The sequence below is a fragment of the Aythya ferina genome (genome assembly GCF_964211825.1).
Source record: "Aythya ferina genome assembly, chromosome: Z".
NCBI lineage: Eukaryota > Metazoa > Chordata > Aves > Anseriformes > Anatidae > Aythya > Aythya ferina.
The window spans coordinates 28,389,805-28,411,151 of NC_140299.1; the positions used below are offsets into that span (position 1 = coordinate 28,389,805).

The window sequence follows — 21,347 nt, forward strand, 5'->3', positions numbered from 1 at the left end:
AGCAGGAAGGGTTTGGTTGTACGTCCTACATATCGTTAGCTTTTCTGCGCTGGTGGGGAACTGGTGCTTACGAGGTGCCCCGTTTATTATTATTATTATTATTATTATTTATTTTCTGGGGACATCCTGTTTATATTCACCAGCTCTTTCTTCCTTTGCCCGGTGCACAAGCTGGCCGAGGCGTATTCTGTGCACTTCTGTCCCTGTTTGCACCGCACTCTACAACCTCGCGGGCAGTACGACCAAGACTCCGTGCGTTACCATTTCGATCTCTCCCCGATTTTGGAGACGAGCGGCATTCCGCAATTTCCGAACAGCAGCCTCCGGCAGGCAGCGGCTGCAGAGAGCTATTCAACAGCTGAGTGCTCTGTCGGAAATGCCGCTAAGGGATGTTAAGAAGTAAACGAATACTTTTGCCCCTCTCGATTCTCGATAGGGCAGGGAAACCGCACAGATTCCGCTGAGTTTTCAGCCTCGAAAAAAAACAGCGATTTCCACCAATTCCCTCCCTTTGAACGGGACAAGCCACGGGAACCACGGCGAACGAAAACCGAGGTGTTCATCCCCCCTTCCCCACGGCACCCCCGCCGTCCCGACACCCGGGCACCCCCTCTCCCGCGGGGCTGAGGCTTGCTGCCCGACACCTCCGCGCGCGAACCTTTTTTTTTCCCATTTTCCACGTTTTTTACCATTTTTTTCCAATTTTTTCAAAATTTTCCCTTTTTTTTTTTTTTTCCACATTTTTTTCCCATTTATTTGCTCCCCTCCAGGCCCTAAAACGCAGGTCCCACTGCGCCGCCCGCCTGCTGCCCACTCGTCTATGCGGTGCCGGGGGTGGTTTTGGGGGGTGATGGGGCAGCGGCGCCCCCCGCCCCACGGTAGCACCCATGGGTGGGCGTCGGGCCCCCCTTCCGGGGGGGCGGGGCGAAGGCGTCGCGGGCCAATCAGGGCGGCGGCCGCGGGGCGCGGGCCCAATGGGCGGCGCGGGCGGTGCTGATAACGCGGCGGGGCCGGGGCGGCGGGCGCTGTGCCGCGGGGCGGGCGCCGCGGGACGGGACGGTGACGGCGACATCCCTGCGATATCCCCGCGACAGCCACTCCGGTGGTGGCGGCGGCAGCAGCAGCAGCAGCAGCAGCCCCGCACCCGGCTGCCACCCGACGGCGCGACGACCCTGAGAGCCTTGCGGCCAAGCCCCCCCGGTGGTCGTCGGGCAGCGCTGTCCGTGCCAGCCGGGTCCCCCGCGGGCTGCCTGCGCCTCCTGGCGGCCCCCCGGGCGCTTGACTGGGGTAAGTTGCAACCGCGGTGCGAAGGGGAGAGTGGGGGAAGCTCGGGGTGCGGAGCATAGGCTTCCTCGGCGCGGCTCACACCGGGCTGTGCGGGGAGCGGCGGCACCCCGGGGTGCCCCCGGCTGGCACCAGACAGGCACCCGGCAAGCAGCCGGCGGGGTGCCCGGCGGGACCTGCCGCCCGGGGGCAGCCCATCGGGGGCGGGCGGCCTGACCCCTGTGTTTGCAGCCGCGCCGCCGAGGAGCCATGTCCGAGGGACGCGCCGCCGGCGACTGGGAGATCGACGTGGAGAGCCTGGAGGGGGAGGCGGCCGAGGGCCCCGGCGCGCCGCGGGAGGAGGAGGAAGAGGAGGAGGAAGGCGAGGAGGCGGCGGGGGCAGCGGCCCCGCGGCGGAGCGGCGGTGTTGGTGCCGGGGAGCCGCGGAAGCTGAGCCGCACGCCCAAGTGCGCCCGGTGCCGCAACCACGGCGTGGTGTCATGCCTCAAGGGCCACAAGCGCTTCTGCCGCTGGCGGGACTGCCAGTGCGCCAACTGCCTCCTGGTGGTGGAGCGGCAGCGGGTGATGGCCGCCCAGGTGGCTCTCCGCCGCCAGCAGGCCACCGAGGTGAGGCGGGGACGGGACGGGGCGAGACGGGACGGGACGGGGCCGGGCGGGCGGCCCCGGGCTGACAGCGCTGCCCGCCCGCTTTCCTAGGACAAGAAGGGGCTGGCCGGGAAGCCGGCGAGCCTGGAGCGCAAAGCCGTCTACCAGAGGCACGTCCGGACGCCCAGCCTCCTGGCCAAGAGCATCCTGGAAGGTAAGACCCCTCCTCGCCGCCTTCCCCCGGGCCAAGCCCCCGGGCCCCACGGCAGCCCCGCTCCGACACGGGCGGAATTCACCGCGGCCAAAAGCGTGCCCCGTGGAGGGGATCGACGTGGCAGGGTCGCAGTGGCAGAACTGCGGCTGGCAGCCCCCTCCCCGAACCCCCAAATAATGCCTGAGATGTTAGCAAGGGCATCTTGAAATCCGAGAGTTACTGTCACACGCTGGCATGCTTTTTACGTGGCTACCCGGCGCTGCTGTTGTGCCGTGCGGGGTAATTCCTTCGCGGGAGTGTTTGTCTGCTCACGGGTAGATCAACTCGTTTTCATTTCAAGCTGATATCTTAACACAGCGGCCCTGATTACTGCATTATCAAGCGTAAGATATACATAACTGGCTGTCCCCTTTTTTTCCTGCTGAAAATTGTAACTGCAGAAGCAGGATGCTTTAAAGATCTCTATTTTAGTGAGAGGGTGTATTTTCTGTTCTCTGTCTCTTCAGATCAAGCCCAAATTTATTTTTCATGTCTGCTTTTATTACTTTCCAAATTGTATCCTTGTACAGTGAATCACTGCAGTTCTCAAATATAGCTTTTCATTCTTTTCAAAACAGAAAGCTCTTTTCTTAAACTGTGCAATTACAATTTTGTTCTGTTAGAAACCTCTTTTTTTTTTTTCTACAATTCACTCTTTAAAAAAAATCTTTCCTCTAATTTACCTTAACTTTCTTTTTCTTTTCTCCTAGTTCTCCTTGGAATTTTCTACCGTCTGTAACAATATGTTCATAATGATTCATCTTTAGAGAATAGAAATGGCAGCAGCTATAGGTATAGATATCTTACTTGGCAACGGGGAAACTCCTGTGAGAGGAGTGGGAGTGAAAAGAGGCAAAATCCTGTTCTCCTTACTCATGTAATCAATTCCATTAATTCAATGGGATTACTTGTGTGGGTAGAGCAAACAGGATTGGACCCTATCAGTTACAATTAAATGAATCTGGTTAGTTAAATGTGCTGGACTTTTGTTTTATTTTAGTTCTTTTTTTTTTTTTAGTTCAGAATAAATGAAATATTTGATTTTCCATATTTATTAAAAAAGTTTACCTCCTTAAGCTGCATGATGCAATACCAGTCATAATGCATAGCAGGGTTTTGCCTTTTTTTTTTTTTTTCCACTTAGCCTGCTGTTTTGGAGTTGCTGTTGTAAGTCACTGTTCAGCTCTCCGAAGGAGGCTACACATGTCAGAGTAGTGGGGCTTGCTTGTCTGCACGGAAAAACTTGTCCTGAACGTGCTTGATTGTGCAGGGAGCTGAGCTGCTGAGGCGCGGTGACTTTGGCAGGAGCTGATAGTGCATGGGGTTTGCAGCAAGTGCTCAGTGCCCGGTGGGGCTGGCTCCAAACCGAGCCTTTTTACAAACACGACTTTGTTTTTCTTACACAACTCCATTCCTAATGCTGCTTTGTTGTTTTAGGTTACCGTCCTATTCCAGCAGACCCGTACTTGGGAGGGAGTTCACCCTTGCCACCCCCTGTAAGTGACAGGATGAGAAAGAGACGGGCTTTTGCTGATAAAGAGCTGGAGAACATTATGCTAGAGAGAGAGTATAAAGAAAGAGAGATGATGGAAGCTACACAAGCAGCTGCCCTCTTTCTCCCTAACCGCATGGTGCACGGAGCTGAATACAACTCATACAAAACAGCTTTCAACCCTGCTCAAGCTGATGCTCCAAACAAGGAGTTTTGCAACTTTTTACCAACCTGCCTCGATCTAACCATGCAGTATTCAGGATCTGGCAACATGGAACTGATTTCTTCAAATGTCAGTGTAGCTGCTACCTACAGGCAATATCCCCTGTCTTCTAGGTTCTTAGTGTGGCCGAAATGTGGCCCCATTAGCGATGCTCTCCTCTACCAGCAATGTCTCTTAAATGCTACTACGGTCCAAGCTCTCAAACCTGGGGCAGGTTGGGATGCCAAGGTCTCACAGATCCAGGACTGTCCAAACACTGAGCAGGATATCATGCCTCCGAAACTGGAAAATGCACTCATACTGACCCACACGCAAGACATTCAGCAGTCATGTAGCGAGATACAGTGCCTTCCTCAGGAAGCTCGGGAGAGGTCAGCTTTCTCTCCTCCAAAAAGGACTTTCTCTCAGATTTCTGATAAGGATTCTCTGGCTCCTCAAGAACAGGTATTAAGCAAGGTCAGCAAAAATACTACCAAGCCCCCTCTGCCACTCAAATACAATCCCTTTCAGTCGCTGTTCCCACAGACATTTCCAGACAAATCAGGAGCAGAGCTGAGAACATCATTTGTGAAAGAGACTTCTGAAGAAGCATCTAAGAAATACAGAGATTGCAGCATCAAAGAGAACCCAAAGTGCAAGTTCACAATAGACAAATGTGCAAAAGACTTCTTTGGGCCAAAACAGGCCACAACAAAACTTTCAACAACTGAGCCACTGTCATTTTCAGTTGAATCCATCCTTAAACGACCTTCTTCTGCAGTTGCTAATGTCTCTCAATAAATAAATTATGCCTTCCGTGTAGAGAGTTTGTATGTCTTGTCTTCTGCAAAATTGCTACTGCCTGCTTTTTCTCTTAAAAGATCTGTAAAGAGGAATTTCTACTGTAAATGGTAATCCTTTTTCTTTTTTTTTTTTTTTTTTTAAATTTTCTTAAAATGATGTACATAACTTTGCATGTTTTCTGAGGAAAAAGAATATATTTTTTAAAATTAAAACTGCATGTAGACTGTAAAGTGTTCTTTTAAGCAGCACTTCAAACTGTTCAATAAAATGAGATTGCCTATAAGCACAGATACTCTTTGCCACACCAATAATATCTCCTGATCTCAGTTTTGTCTGTAGTCTTTTGCAGACAAGTATGCGCTACTTTCAGAACATGTGTTCTTTTATCTGCTATTATCCATGTACTTACTAAGTTGTCTTGATGGAGTAAGTGCTCCCTGCTTTGAACTTTCAATAACTAAGAAGAGGTGCAGGGGCATAGTGTGAATTGGAGGACATTTATTACATTCATTTTGGATCAGATTCCAAATGCCTTTCTTACTCTACATGGGAAGTGCATACTAGGATAAAGAGTGGCTTATTTCATGTCTCCCTACAAAAGTTTCTAAAGCAGAAGAGTTACTGGATTATGTTTGAGGAGAGTGGCCGTAGTGAGATATTGAATAAGAAGTCTATTTCTTTTTAAATTCAGTTTTTGAATAAAAGAGTTTTTTTTTTTTTTTTAATTTATTTATTTTAATATATGTATTCAGATGACTTTGCTTGTTCCTCTCAATTTCCACCCATTCTAAATGAGTTTCACCTTTGACCAGCAGGAGTCTGAGATTCTTGTGCAGTGGTAATTGAAATGACCTTCATGCTGTAAAAATGATGTACAGAATCCTCACTGCTAATGAGAAATCAAGTCATAATCTCTTAGTTTTGTAATTCTACGTCCTTCTACTGGGATAGTAGAAATAAATGAGATCAGCCAGTAGAATTTACCTGGTACCTTGAGGTAACCATTAAGGCTACAGGAAAAGGCATTGCCAGCTCTCATAATGACTGAGCTTGAAGCTTTCTAAATTAATTATTTTTAAAGTTTTTCCCTGTTAAAGTTTTTCACTGTTACCACTTCTACTTACTGCTAGTCCCTACGTTACCTTTCTTCCTTAACCCTTTAATCCATCAAACATTCAGTTTAAACTCAGCTGTTTAATCCAGCTCACTCAGTTCAAAGGGATGTGATTTGTTCCTAATCTTTATTATTTTCTAAGGACAATTTCAGTTCGGTATTTGTGAGCAGAATGTAATATTTTCTGATTTTATCACACTCACCATAAAACGTAAATGATTATTTTGCCACAAATAAATATGAACCCATGAACAACTCCTTCCGTAAGTATCTCTGAAAGTGTTTAGTGTTTATACTGGGAGTGGTGTCACTGACAGGCAGGTCCCTCTTCATGGGTGAGATGAGTCATCTGCCATGGGTGATTTTCTCAGCCACTTTTATTTGTTGCTATTTCCAGTCACTTTGCTAAAGCAACAAGGTCTGTCTTTTGCTTGGAGAAAACACTATTTAATGCATTTTACATAACTTGTGCATTTTGCATAACATATTTTGTAAAATCCACTAAAACTTTCTATTTCAGGAATATAAACAACTTTGTTTTAACTTGACAGAATCTTGGACACTAGCTAAAGTTTCACCTTTCAAAAGCATTCCTAGTAACCAGATTTTGCTTACCTGACAATATATTTCAAATGTGTTGAAATGCTTTTCACTTTTTCAGACTCTGTTCTTTACTCAGTTGCCATTAGAGGGAGTTTAACTTACTTGGGAGCTGAAGCTGCTCATTAGTCAGTTTATTAGTCAGACTGAGCTAACCATCTTTTACCCATAGTAAACGGAATAAAATTATTTGCTTTTTATACTTGTTTGCTTTGCCACAGCTTTCCTTCATTGGCTTAACTGAACATAAAATACTAACACAGAATTTTAATGTAAGCAGGGTTCCTTTGTTGTTAAAAATATGATTATTTATTTTATTTTATTTTTATTTTTTAATTTTTTAGCTGGCATAAGCTGGGTTGATGGGTGAAAGAGAGTTCAGCAGACTATGTAGTGAACCAATACTAGACACTGGAATTTGTCCTGCATAAATATATATTTGCCTGACAATATGTGCAACTAACATTGTTCAGTTTCAGATCTGATTCCCTTCCCACCCCCCCCCCCCCCCCCCCAGGAATTCACGTGTCTTTCTTTATTTATCTCTTAAAAAAAAAAATCAGAAAAAACACAACCTTCCATAATATTTTGTGTCACTTGGCCTTTTAAAGAACCAGTTGAATTGAACAAATTAAAACTCTTAAGAAATACCAAGTACTAATGTAGACATAGGTATACACACACATATAGATACACATGCGCATGGACATACACGTGTGTATGCGTGTGTTCCAGATAATTTTCTTTAAAGTCCAGCTATTAAGAAAGGGAGACACATATCTAACATTACTTGAAAAAATTGTGACCTGTAAGGTGAAACTTGGACAAATTCTGCCTGCTTTATTTAACAGTTAGTCTCATGGAATTCAGCATTTCTCCACTCTATCTTGCTGTTACTTGCCTATTTTTTGCTTCAGTTCGGTTAACCATTTCTCCATTTACTTTGTTTCAATGCATAAACCCTGGGACCTCTTTAAACTGTGAAAAACTTCCTACGTGTCTTGAAAGCTTGTTGATCCATATCTGTTTTCCTCTCTTCTGGTAAAAAAGTGTATAAAGCCTATTGGTCACAGAAGGTAGGATTATTATCTTGAGCAAGATAGACCATATGCAGACGACGTGTGGTTTTCCTCGCACACCTTTGCAGTGGATGTATAGCACTCCAGGATCAATCAGCCTTGTGCTTCCCTTGACCTGAAGCAGCGTTCTGAGTGTGCTGTGAGACTTGCAAGTAAAATTGTCTAGCACCTAGTGCTAGGAAGTGACTTCCTAGCAATATGTTAAATAATTTTTGATATACCCCAGCCTCCCTGCTCCTTAAGTACAATGCTTATGGCATTTTTTAGATGTGTGGGTGCCTGCATCTACTGTTCAGACTGACAAGTTTTCTCTTGGTATAAGGTACGTAGTGGTGTTGTGCACGTGGATCTGAGATTGCATTTCCTTTCTGATCCCCTTCCACCTCTGCCTTACTTACATGATGGTGAGACATGCTTGCTGGGAACCCAGCTATGGGGCTGGGACAGGAACTCATGAACCTGTACTTGTGGAGCACAAAGCAGTTGTGGGAAGGAATACAAAGAGCAATTGTTCATTTGGTCTGCAAAATACTAAACCTGGCCAGTGCCATTGTCAGGGACAACAAACCTCTTGCTAACAGTGCATCCTGGGACAATTTATTTTATTTTATTTTATTTTATTTTATTTTATTTTATTTTATTTTATTTTATTTTATTTTATTTTATTTTATTTTATTTTATTTTATTTTATTTTATTTTATTTTATTTTATTTTATTTTAAATGGGGAAATGTACAGAACTAGAGGAGTTGGGGATCGATAGTGCTCCAGACAGTGCCTGGATTACTGGCTGGTCTGGAGGCAAGGAGCAGGTGGAGTTGTGTTCACCTAGACAAGGAATAGGTTACTGACAGGTGTGGCAGTGACAGTGTTTCCCTCTCCAGTGACATGGGACAATTCAGACATCACCCCCATTGCGGGGAGAGTCCCTACTCAGTAGACGTGAGTTGCTGGCTTTTTCTTGTGTGCAAGCTCCTTGGAGCTGACTGTACCAGTGAAGCTGGCTTGCTGCAAAGCCTGTGTTAAAACTGGCGTTTTTTTGCTGAAGTCTCTGAAATGGCATATCCAGCTACTGGGCTTGAGGTCAAGATGTGGAGTGTGACGAGGTGGCTTGATAATTGAACACAACCCATTCAGCTCATATCAGGACAGAAATGTCTTTGAAATCATCAGCTGAATGCATTTGTATTCTGGCCTGAGAACAAGACTTAGTCCTGTACCATCTGCTTGTCCTTCTGCTACTACAAGGACCTCTCTGAGTTTTGCAGTCTAAGCTCCTCATCTCACTGGGATCATAAAAGCAAAAGGCACTTTTTGTTCAAATGTGGAGACACAAGTCCCTGTGGAGTTAATATTTCTGAAGAGTGAACATTAACTAGCTTTCAGTTTCTATTGTTCTGGAATTACAGAATTTGATGCTCTCTCCATTTCTTTATTTTAAACACAGTACAGAGAGTTATAGTCTCATTTTGATTTGACAGCTTTTTTTTTTTTTTTTTTTTTTTTGCACAGTCAAGCTTCTAAGCTTTGGAACCCAACACTTTCCATTCAACTTACCTTGATGTGAAAGCTGGAGTCATTGCCCACAATGGACGAGGTCATTAGTGTATCGCTAAGTTCCTTCTCTGAGCTTTGGCCAGATGTACAGCATAAAGTATACATGCTGCCTCTTTAAACTCACAAATAGTAGTGATCAGTAACTTTCCATTTGCTTGCATTGAAACCAAGACAAACTTACGCAAGAAAGGCTGTTGGGGAAGCATGTGTGGGCATGTGGAAACCAGTGGCAGAAAAGCCAGTGTATCAGTTAGGAGACAGGAATCAGTTGGTATTTTATGGGAGAAAGCGTCACTCTTCATGAATAATGAAAGTGAAAGCATGCAAACTGGAAAAAAAGATAAAATTTTCAACAATGCCATTTCCTTCTCCTCCAGTTCCCATTGCCAGATCTTTGTGAACACTGACTTTGCTGTTCAGAAACAGATCAGAAATCAGCTTTCGAGCTGTGGCTGTTTCCTTGTCCGTCTCTTCTTGCAGCTGGTGGCCCAGTGCCAGTAAGACCTGTTGCTAGGGTGACCTACTGGCTGGCATAGGGCATGTTCCACGATCACAGACAGAGAGCATAAGACCACCCCTCAACCTGGGCTCCGTGCATCAGACTTGGCATGTATGTGAGGCCATTTGGGTCTGGGGCATGAAAACTCAGAGTCTAACCTGTACATTACCACAGATCCAGTGGTATCTCAGCCTAGTTTCTGATGACAAGTACGGCTTTCCACACTGAGCAATAGAAAAGAGTGATTCTTCATATTCAAATACTTGTTATTTTATTGGGATAATAGGAAAGGTGAATAATTATGTTGGGAGAGTGTTGTGGCCCTCTTCTGAATTTTTGTAGAAATTAATTAGAGCTGAAATCTACCCAAGGAAAAGAGAAAACCTGCTTAGACAAGTATCCTGGTTAAATGGCATCAGAGCCTACTTAGGTATGTGCTTATGCATGCAAGGTGGAGTCTAGAAATCACTTTAAGACATATGAAGGTTTAGGAACAGATCTGATCAGATCTGATATGACATCAGATCTAATGTCAGAGTCACACTGCCTGGCTGACAGCCTCTGTATCTTCACCTCACTGCACCCAACCAAACCTGGGCTTAAAGCAGTAACAGGATTTTTCACTCATTCCTTGTCAGTCCAGTTGGGTAGGAAATGGGTAGGTTCAACTAGTATCATCTGAGATATACCGTGTCTATCTTTGTGTATCGAGAGTTTGTAGTGGCATCGTGTACACTCTGTCTGGTTTTCCTCTACTCATTTCATTTCTGCATGAACAAACTTGTAAATGAGCAGGCTGTGGCCCATACTGGACACAGTTATCCAGATGTATTGAACCAGGGCTGAGTAGAGTGGAAGGATCACCAGCCTCTATGTGTTGGTAAGACTCCACCAAATGTAGAGAAGAATACTGTCAAACATATTTGCTGAAGGGAAAACTGCTGCTTTCTGGTCACTTTGGAGTCTACCAGAGCTACCCTGGCTCAGATAATGTCATGCAGGTGTGCATGCACCATTTTGCCATACTACTAAAATTAAATAGACTATCCTCTACTAAATCATTGTATACCTGATTCATGATGAAGTATGTGCAAAAAAGAAATGACTTGTTATGATTTCAGGACTGTGAGATCTGAAATTTAAAGAAAAAGACAATAACTGTGAAATTTTGAAGGTATACCAAAAAACATAAGCAAACCCACTGTAATCTGAGATCAAAGTTATGCTGAAACTTTTCAGCCAAGGGTCAAAATGAAATAGTTGTGTAGAGCATTACAAAAACCGTTATGTTAGAGATGGTTGAGTTCCCTCAAATCTTATGTGCACATCATCACTCACCATACTTCCCTTTCATAATGCGATTGAGATAACGGAAGTCTTGTTATCATGAGTCTGAGCACTCGCAAGATCCTGAGCACCCACATGTCTACAGGGGGACCATCAACCTTCCTCTTGTCAGAAGGTGGTGGTGGCCAGTTTTGGGGCACCCCAACAGAGTTTTTTCTGACAAACAGCTTTGACTTTTTCAGGCTTTGGAGTACCTCCCAGTACAAGGCTACTTGCTTGCAAAGCTGCTGCGTTGTGCTTGAGTAGCAATTCTGGGTTAACTGCTTGCAGACGTAGCTGCAAGGGGGCATGTTCTGCTGGGTACGGAGGCTTAGGCAGAGGCTCTGCAATACAAAGAAGTGAGAGGGAGAAGTTTTGGGGATAAAACACTTTTCTTCAGTCTGTTAAATACCTTACTTAGAATTAGAGGAGTGTGACTCGGTGATTTTGAACTGAGAAGAACTGAGAGTAAACCCACAAGGCTGTGAGCATTATTTGTAATAATTTAGACTCAAAGCAATGGTGGTGTAAATAACTATAAAGCAGGTTGTGTTGAGCAGAGGAGGATATGAGCAGAAGGTTATGCTGAGTGCATGATCTTCTGTAATTTATAGCAACGAGTAAGCCCAGGCTTATAGAAAGCAGAGTACACATGTTAACAACAGGGTCCCTGTAGCTATTTTTTGATTCAGCTTCTGGTGCTACTCCCACATAGTATGCCCAGAGCTGTCTTGTTGGTGGGAGCAAGATGGGCAGGGGTGGGGGAAACCTCTGCAAAGTAGTAATAAAAGAAAACTAATCTTTGTACACCCCCATTTCCTATTGTCCACTGCACAACAGCTCATGGTTCACTTACTGCAGTGCTGAAGCACACACTTCGTGCATAAGGGATGGTACCATAGCAGCAGGTACTTTAGAAAACCTTCCCGGATCAGGTAGCAGAAAGACCTGTAATTTCTTACCTGGCTTTGCTTTAGCTTTTACTTGACACTCACTTTGACATCTGCCAGTGCAAATCAAACCCTTCTGCACATAACACATTTCTTGAAGCCTGGGTCCCAGCAGGAGGCTTTTGAGTTGGTTTCTCTGTTGTCTAACTGATAATTGCAGGGCTTCTCCTCTTACTTTACTCCTGGCATGGAGGTATCTCTACAGTCTATCTTTTCTATGTAACCAACCATACCTGTTAAATTTGTAGAATTTGTTATCTTTGAGACTGCTGCTCTCTGCAAGTGTATCTGAAAAAGTTTCAAAAGTGGAGGGAATTGAGACAGACTCACAGTATGTTGGAAAACCAGGCTAAGAATGACTGTTCTCATGTGCTCTCCCTGTCATCTTCTCCCACGTGGTTAAGTTTGGTGTCCTTCCAAGCACCTTGCTTTCCTTTTGCACATTATCATCTCCTGTCTGTCTAGGACACTCTGCTAACATAAATGTTGAGGTCTGTGCTTCCCTTCATACATGGCAGCAGTCAAGCATTAGAACTACCTGTTGCGCTCAGGATTGGGTCCCTGTGCTGCAAAACAGCCTACCCCAGAGAATCTTGCAAAAGCTTTCTACAAAGCAACCAGCTCAGCACGCTTATGTGGAAGCTGCAAAACAAAGTAGGAATATCTCCCACATATCTCCCACAGCTGGGATATGACACATGTGGATGAGGATAATCCATTCATTAGGTTCTGAACACAAAGTCCCACCAGAGAGCATGATAAATCCATGTGATGTCCCTGAATGCTGGATTTTTCATTTGGGCCTATGAAGGAACTGAAAAATGTGTAAAATGAAAATCACATGTACTCCAAAGCGGCTCCTTAGCTCTGGAAGCTGGTAACATCTGAAAGTGAGTAGGCAAAACTGACACATAAAGATGTGCTCTGAGCCAATTTATGGCAAAGGGTAAAGATCATACTGCATCTGAGTCAAAACAGGGTAGGCACTGCTCCCTAGTGACTGTACATCCGAAGAGTCTCCTGTGTACTGATTATACCAGAAAATGTATGGAATACATTACAATTATGAATGTTCCTCTGACATGTTATTTCAGAAAAGACCATGAGAATAGTTTATAATGTAGAGCTTAGTCTTTCAACCTGAAGTCATAACCAGCCCAATTTCCACTGCTGTCAAAGATGAAGCAGAGATGTTTATCTCTACAGGGCCACTTGTTAGAAGAGAGGAGTATTCTTACAGAATGAGGGTTTTCAGTAAAAACAGTTTTAAGTTTTTCTAAAACATTTTGCTCTCTGTTATTTTTCTGGAGTTAACAACTGAGTGCAGAGGGTATCTCTCCAGAAAGCTTGTAGGGTATATTATGCAGCTGCATATATGAGCATGTTTAAATGGAAGTGTTTTATCTTCAAACTGCCATGCTATTATTTCATTCAAGAGCTTTCAAAATGTGTCCTAAGCCTTCAAAATAAATAAAATGAAAGAGAAGAAGAAGCAGCAGAGAAACTGAGTCCTATGGTTGATGTTTTATTATGCAGCTGATATGATTATTTCTTTTCTACAGTTACCTTGTACCATTAATTCCTTGCTGATGTTTTAAACTGGGGAAATGTATTGTTGTGTTAAATACCATAGAATTTGGAAGATTAAACCCATGAGGCAGACGGTTGAGGTACATGCAGAAACTTGTACTTAGATTGGAAAGAAAACAAAGACCATCTTCTATGTCATCCACTGCACATCTTACTACTAATGAAGTCTATTAAAAGATGATATAGAAAGTATTGGAGATCATATTTGGGTCCAAAGGAAAGCCAGAAATCCTGTGTTCAGCATATCCCAGGTAAGAGTGCTCACATACAAGAGAAAGCCAACTAGCTCTTGGCAAGCTATCCTTAGAGCACACCAGCAACAAGATTGCAAATCTCCTTCTGGTTGACACAGTCCTTTGTATTTTGAAAGACCAAACGAAATGTGTGGATAGTCCAAAACTAGTCACCACTTCCAGCCTTGCTTGGCAGCAACTTGCCTCAGCAGTAATGTACTTCTCGGAAAGAGAAGTACATAAGGACCATTCACTCCTCAGAAAGGGGCACAGTAGTTCTGAAGGGTGGTGACCATTGTCCTCTGCTAGTTTAAGAGAGTTCAGGGTCATGGAGCTAGGAGAGGGGGAGCATCTAGCATGATAGTACAGGCAATTCCAGGGAAGCATCATCATCATCTGGATGTTTGGGCTTTTTAAACACTTTTACCTAAGAGAAGGGTTGTATCTCAGGAAGCTTCCCAGAGCTAGCAGCGTCTGGTGAGCTATGGCTAGTCAGTGTTACAGACTGCATGAGAACAACTTCCCAAGCAAGCAGGATTTCTGCCTTTGCTTTGGACAGCTCAGTGGTAGTTTGTGGTCCAGTCCTTTGGCCATTCACCACAGGGATTTTGGGTGAAGGGACAACAAATCCCAAGGATCTAGATCTCTGCATGGAGTTCTGTAGTGTTCTAAACCCTGAATGCAATGCAGACATGCTGTGTTGCCTGAAGGTTCAGCCCTTCTTCCACCAAAACTGCCAGTGAGATTCAGAAGGTGAAACAGCTCTCCTCTCTCTGTTCCTGCACGATTGGAAAAGAGCACTCCCTTGGTGTGTGCATTTCACATGATAAATAATGGCTTTATGGTTAAGTACAGATGTGATGGGGTGGCACCTGTGTCAGGAACCCTGGTGCTGTTGAAATTATGTCAAAGGCGTGGTTAATGCAGCGGCCTCTTGTCAGGGAGAGCAAAAGGCAGAATATGCTGATGCAGCCACTGTATCAGAAGGGCTTCTTGTCAAACTAGCAGCATTATGTGTTACTTCTTTCTTCTAGCAAGAAGCAAAAGCTGACCAGTTGTTAAAAATGGCATCTTTACCTCTCTCTGTATACATCTTTTGATTAATGAAATAACACAAGACCTTCCAGCCCACCTGAAGCACATACAGGTTTCCAGAGCACTGAAAAGCTTCCCAAGCAGAGAGAGCATGTTATCTTTCATAAAACAAGAGACCTACTTGGGGAGTGTACTTATGGAAATCTGGTTCATCTTTCTGCTCTTTCTTCCACAGCTTCCTGTTGAAGGTACCAAAACCTCACTAAGTTTAGCAAGCTTCACAGATAGATACCATATATTTTTGTTGTTGTTGTTGTTGTTGTTGTTGCTCTGATGTATGGAAGCACTTCACAAAGATAACAGCAGGTCCAAAGCAGGCTGCAGAAGGGACCTTGGCAGTTTAGTCACCCGGAGTTACCCTCAAGTGGCCATCGGGCTGCTCACCAGGACTGGCTCCTCACCAGGGGTGCTGCTTGGATGGAGTGTGGAGGTTGGCCTTGCCATCTGCCCAGCTTCACAGCCTAGGACAGAGCCAAATCCAGAAACCAAACACAGGAATTTCTACCCTCTTCTGTCACTGTTAACCTGCAGTCTCTGTGATAATGTAGCCTTAACCAAATGCAATAAAAATAAGCTTCCACATGCTGTAATAGCCAGATATATTCTCCTTCCAATGATACATGCATGAAAAGAGTGAAGGACACCCTTCCAGCCGGGGATAAGAAAGGAGCCATGTAAAATCACTTTAGCATGTGACTGCTAACAGAAAAATCCTCAACATTTATTGCATGATGTTTGGTAATGTAGTTTGGGCTTCAAATGCTTTGCAGAGCTGTCAGAGGGACAAGGAGGCCCCTGGTAAGGAGCCTGGCTTGGAGTTGACTGAGACATGTTGCAAAATGTGCAGTGCTCAGTTAAATTTCTTTAAGATTTGCCTAAAAAGTAGTGAGTTGAATGGTGAACCCTGACTGAACTTTGAAGTATTTAGTTTAGATTAACCAAGTGGCTGCAATCACAACACCAGTAAACTGTTGTCACTGTGATATTATTACAACAAAAAATTGCTAGGTACTCTCAAGTCGTCCTGGGAAGGACTTCCTTGTAATTTACACTCCATAGCTGAAATACAGATTCTGATGCACTGTACCATACATCTGTTCTCCTGACTTTTTAACCATAGAGTGCTAGTTTATTGCTGAGCTTAAGGATAAAAGAAGCAAGAAATGAAAGTAAAAAAAAAAAAAAGTTTCCTCTCCACTAAGTACATTCAGATGTCAGCCTCCGAAAGCCCTATACAGTGTTTCATTCCCAGATTATTTTGCCTTTCTGCTTACGAGGCAATGTTGTTACCAAGTAGGTTTAATCACAAAAGGTTTGTTTATAGAATGGGGAAATATTACTTTCAGGTCCTGTCAATAAAGTAATTTAGAAATAGCTACAGTGTATTAGTGTTAGAGTGTCAAACCTTCCAGAAGAATAGATTTGTAAGACAACTATTCTTGCATGTACTATTGGTACTTGCTTGGCCTCAAGTTTTCAGTGCTATCAGAGTTAGAGACATGAAGCCCAGCAGTGACTTGAGCATAAAGCTGTTCCAAAGAAATGCTGCTACTACTGCCTGTTGTACAGGGAGCAAAGGAGCTGACTGCAGGACAGTGTTTCAGGTCAATGCTGTCTTCCAGACTGAAAGCAAAAAAATCTCTCAGGAGTTCTTGGCAAAAGATGTTGCATGTTCAGTGTCTGGCTTTGGCAAGGGTGTCCTTTCTGGCAGGGTGCAGGGGGTTCCTACCCCTGCAGGTGTTCATGTTCACCTATACCCATAACACAAAGCCATTGCACAGTAGCAGATGAGTGGGTACAGTTCTCCTGTTGGGTAGCTCTTCAAAGTGGTAGTGTTAACCTCCTTCAAATGGTTTAGTTTAGCCAAAACTAAACATCAGAGCCAGATTTCAGACAAATGCAAAGTGCGTCTAGCAGTTTCAGAGACAACCATGTTTTTTTTTTTTTTTTTTTTTTTTTTTCCTCTTCTGATTCTGCAGATAACCTGAGACCGTGGCATTTAGCTCCTTTTGTTGAGACCATGAACATCCCAGCAGAAGCATTGTGGTTCCATATAACTATCAGTGTGAGAACAGGGAGGGTTTATAACAGCCTAAATCTAAATTTACATTTGAAAAGCTGGAATATTATTTTGTGTGTTACTTTTTAATATACAGAGCTGCTTCTTTCTGGTTTACTCTCCCTAGTCACTTTACTCAGTGTCATTTCTCCTCAGATACAGGATTTACCACAGGTTCTGTGAGCCACTGTAGTGGGTTTACGTGGCAAGATTTTGGTAGCAGGGGGCCATAGGGGTGGTTTCTGTGAGAAGGATCTAGAAGCTGCCCCATGTTTGGTAAGGACCCCATTGTTTTCCAGAGCTGAGCCAATAAGCGATGTTGTTTTGCGCCTCTGTGAGAGCATATTTAAGACAGGGAAAAAACGCTGCGCCAGACAGCAGCCGGGAGAGTCAAGGGAGTGAGAGAACAGCCTTGCACGTGCCAAGGTCAGTGTAGAGGGAGGGGGAGAGGTGCTCCAGGCGCCGGAGCAGAAGTCCCCTGAGGCCTGTGGTGAGGACCATGGTGAAGCAGGATGTCCCCCTGCAGCCCATGGAGTACCACGGTGGAGCAGGGTTCCACGCTGCAGCCCGTGGAGGAGACCACGGTGGAGCAGGTGGCCCTGCACCGACGGAGGCTGCCGCCTGTGGAAGACCCCTGCCGGAGCAGATTCCGGGCCGGACCTGTAGCCCACGGAGAGGAGACCACGCAGCAGCAGGTGACCTGGGAGGAGCTGCTGCCTGCGGGGGAGCCAGGTTGGAGCAGTTTTCTCCTGAGGGATGGACCCCATGGTACGGACCCATATCTGGAGCAGTTCTGGAAGAGCTGCTGCCTGTGGGAAGCCCACGCCGGATCAGTTCATCAAGGACTGCATCCCGTGGAAGGGACCCCACAGCACAGGGGACGAGAGTGACCGAGAAGGAGCGGCAGAGAAGAAGCGCTGTAGACTGACCATAACCCCCATTCCCCCGTTCCCCTGCGCCGCTCAGGGGGAGGAGGTGGAAGAGGGTGGTTGGGGGGGAAGGTGCTTTTGGTTTCTTTCCTTTGTTTCTCACTTCTCTAGCTTGTTAGTAATAGGCAATAAATCTTACTATCTCCTTATGCTGAGTCTGTTTTGCCCGTTACAATAATTACTGAGTGATTTTCTCGTCCTTATCTCAACCCTTGAGCCCTTTTTACATATTTTCTCCCCATTCCTCTTTGAGGAGGGGGAGTGAGAGAGCAGCTGTGGTGGAGCTCGGCTGCCCACTCGAGCGGAACCACAACAGCCACCTGACCCAAACAGAAGGCAATGTCTCTTCCCAAGCACACTCTTCAGGTTTTAATTGACATTTAGAACAGAGATCATGGGGAAATGAGCTTGTGCAGAAAAAAAAACATGTAAGTTGGGGTTCAAGACAACTAATTCTGCCCTATGTTTCCCTGAAAGCTGCTTTCCTACAGACTTCCAAACTTCTTGTAGATTCCAACGAGGCCAACCCTCCTTCTTTGCTCTGCTCCATACAGCTACAGTGGCATTAAGAAAGAGGGACAGACTCCAAGGCCTGCCTTTATTACGGGGCTACATTCAGAAATAGCTCAGTAGCTCAAAGTCTGGTAGTAACCAAAGTGTTGAGATGGGGCTAGAAACTGCTATGACTGCCTTCCACCCACAGGTAGGCTTTATCAGCTGCTAGAGGCAGGCCGTGCTGTCCACTCCTGGGGGAGTGACTCTGAAGTGTTTAAAAGTACTTTTAAGAAAGCTGCATGATGAAATACACTACCTAGTCATAAAAAGGCTTCTCTCCTGCTTCCCTGTGTGAGCTGGCAAATACTCTCTATAAAAATGTTAGAGAAACACAAACGGAGTGACTGTGGCAGGAAGCTCTTTTTTTTTTTTTTTTTTTTTTTGATGGCTGTTTGCACAAGTATCAGGTTGTGGACTGTGATTACTTGCTTCATTTCTCCAGTGGTATATACAAACTGTACCTTAATGGTGCCACAGCGTGTGACCAGACAGCCTCAGGAAGGGAAAGTTAAATGGATATGAAGTGTAGCTGTAAGCCTTTAAGCTAAGCTGAAGGAATAACACCGCTATGGAGAGCATCCCTGCTGCTACCACCTGATTTCTGCCAAGATGAAAAGTTGCATGTAAACCCTTCATTGTCTCTCCCTTGACATCTTCTTGGTCTTTAGTGCCAGAGACTCTCCAAGCCTGCTGCTCCCTTCCCTTCCCTGGCCCTGAGACATTCACTGGTCTGTCCCTTGCTAGGGATTTGTGACTTCTCAGGTGCCTCTGTCTGAAACAAATGATTTGGTGGTTCCTTTCAGAGTGATCACCAGCAAAACAGGCAATGGGGCTGATGTATAAGGCATAGTCATTTGGGCTTGTGTTTAGTGCTTATGGGTATGGTTCTAGCACCATTCACATGGTGCATTGAGGAATTGCTATGACAGCAGGTATCAAGAAGGAGTTTTCTGCTGCTGAGCTCTCTTTCCAAGCCTGTACATACCTGAGGTACCACACATTCCCTCATCACCAGTACCTCAAAGTTTCTGGTGTGGTCCATTGCCTGCTTGGTCCCACAGTTGCTCCTTCCAGAGCTGTGTCCACCCCAAGGCTATTAGTAGTTGGCCTTCTGCTATGACTAATCCAACACAAGTTCATGTCCTCACTCTGCTGTCTTCTAGTTGTCCTTGAGCTCAGTCTGTCTTGTCCACCTACCTCACGCCTTGAGCTTCTTCACCACAGACTTTTTACAACCATCACTGATGGGGGCTCCTAGTGCCAGAGTTTCTGTGCTGCAGCAGAAGTTGCTCCACCACAATTACCTGCAGAAGAAGGTGGATCTCTGTCTATAGGGTATGTGATTAACTCTCTTCCTAACCAAATCCTTTGTGTTCCTCCACCCATCCCAAAGGTATTTGCTTAGTCAAAGGCCACTTCTGCTTCTTGACTCAGCAGAGTTGTGTGGCCCAAGACATCATCATTCTCCTTCAGTGTAGCAAAGTATGCTCAGCTGAACTTATGAGGGATGGGTGAAGAAACCGGGGTTGTTTAGTCTGGAGAAGAGGAGGCTTAGGGGGGATGTTATTGCTCTCTACAACTACCCAAAAGGAGGTTGCATGAGGACACAAGGAAGCAATGTTAAGTTGCACCAGGAGAGGTTTAGATTACATATCAGAAAAAATTTCAGGAAAGGGAGCCTCATGGAACAGGCTGCCCCATGAAGTGATAGAGTTGTCATCCTTGGAGGTACTTAAGAAACATATGGATATGGTGCTAACGCACATGGATTTTGTAATGTTAGATGATGGTTGGACTTGATGATCTTATGGGTCTTTTCCAGTATGGATGATTCTAGGATTCCATAAAAAGGCCAATCTTATTTTTCTGACTTATTTTATTTAGTGGCATTGCTGTGATTCAAGTTTAATAATGCTTGCCTCTTATAACTGAGGCTATAGGACTTCATTACAGCAGCATCCTACTTCTCATGCTAGGTGTGAGTGAGCCTCCTGTGTATCGCAGATAGTCTGACTTTAGCAGATAGAGTTTTTCCATAAAAATGGGCATGGGGACATGAAGACATGTGAAAGCATGACTTGCAAGCTGGCAGTGCTAGCCCTGCATCTGTTTTGTGAGCTCCTGCCCAGTGGATTTTTTCTTACCCTTTTTGGCTGCTGTTCTGTACCAGTAGGTCAGGCTCTGGCTGGACTGGTCTGTGTGAGTGCTGCAAACAGGCGCATTCCCAGCCTGGTGGCATTCACACAGCTGCTTGGAACTCAAGTTTTAGGCATGGCACAGTTACTGTATGCTTAAAGCCAGCTTTCAGCCCACAGCACATTCTCTGTAGTGGCATATTCTCATTGTGATTAATACCATGATCAGCCTGTGTCTTTAATGAAGCTCAGATTTGTGAGTAGATAGACTGTTTCTCTCTGCTGGCAAATGAGAATTGAAGACACAGCAATCTGAATCTAATGATGATCTTTGGTCAGATTTTTTTTTTTTTTTTTTTTTTTTTTTCACATACTATTACCATCCAACATAGCTAAAACAGTAACTTGAATAACACTGCCACAATGCTTGAGATACTCTTAAATAGGGGACAAGGGGACATACATTTGAATGGTAGTAGTTAATCAATTGCGAACAAAGTCATCCTTTATTCTGCATAAGTATGAACACTGAAAAAGAATGAAACTTGCTTTTCAAATATGAATGTTTAGTTTAGGTGTCTCGAAGACATATCTAGCTTTCTTTTTCCTTCTTATTCTTTTTATTTATTTATTTTTTTCTTTTTCCCTTTCCTTTTTTTTTTTTTTTTTTTCTTTCCCCAAGATGAAGAGTTCTCAATTTTATGGCAAACACAAATTAAGGCTTTCTGCTCATCATCCACGCTGTCTAAATCAGAAAATCGGAGCTTCCGGGGTCTCTGTGGGCAGCGGCCGTGCTGCCTTCCTGCCCCGACATCTGCCTGTGCCTTCCTGGAGCTCCAGCAGCTCGCTGGTGGAGCACTTTGGTGCTCCCTGTTTCCTCTCAGCGCCCGCTAGATGACGCCTGTGATTTTAACAGCAGCTCACAGCCGTGGGAGGGGAAGATTTCAGAGCTTCGTTCTTCATGTTCCACATTTTGGGTATAGAAGTGTGTAGCTATGTGTGGTGCA

At 44.8% G+C, this 21,347-nt stretch overlaps 1 protein-coding gene across 2 annotated transcripts; it reads left to right on the forward strand.

Annotated features, from left to right (window-relative positions):
- Window positions 1-1,046: 1,046 nt before the first annotated feature.
- Window positions 1,047-4,903, forward strand: DMRT2 (doublesex and mab-3 related transcription factor 2). Of its 2 annotated transcripts, XM_084504805.1 has the most exons (4): window positions 1,047-1,287; window positions 1,516-1,890; window positions 1,981-2,083; window positions 3,560-4,903. In XM_084504805.1, the coding sequence occupies exons 2-4, from the start codon at window positions 1,534-1,536 to the stop codon at window positions 4,615-4,617; spliced, it is 1,518 nt and encodes a 505-aa protein (XP_084360931.1). In that variant the 5' UTR covers window positions 1,047-1,287; window positions 1,516-1,533; the 3' UTR covers window positions 4,618-4,903. The 2 variants fall into 2 exon arrangements, with proteins under 2 accessions (XP_084360931.1, XP_084360932.1); XM_084504806.1 differs by lacking the exons at window positions 1,047-1,287; window positions 1,516-1,890 and adding an exon at window positions 2,833-2,914 and having other exon boundaries at window positions 2,014-2,083.
- Window positions 4,904-21,347: the final 16,444 nt, after the last annotated feature.

Bases quoted from the DNA above. Each gene is read 5' to 3' on its own strand.
- DMRT2 (XM_084504805.1), top strand. From the start codon at position 1,534: ATGTCCGAGGGACGCGCCGCCGGCGACTGGGAGATCGACGTGGAGAGC. The intron at 1,891-1,980 runs GTGAGGCGGGGA...CCGCTTTCCTAG, and splicing joins GCCGCCAGCAGGCCACCGAG to GACAAGAAGGGGCTGGCCGG. The intron at 2,084-3,559 runs GTAAGACCCCTC...TTGTTGTTTTAG, and splicing joins GGCCAAGAGCATCCTGGAAG to GTTACCGTCCTATTCCAGCA.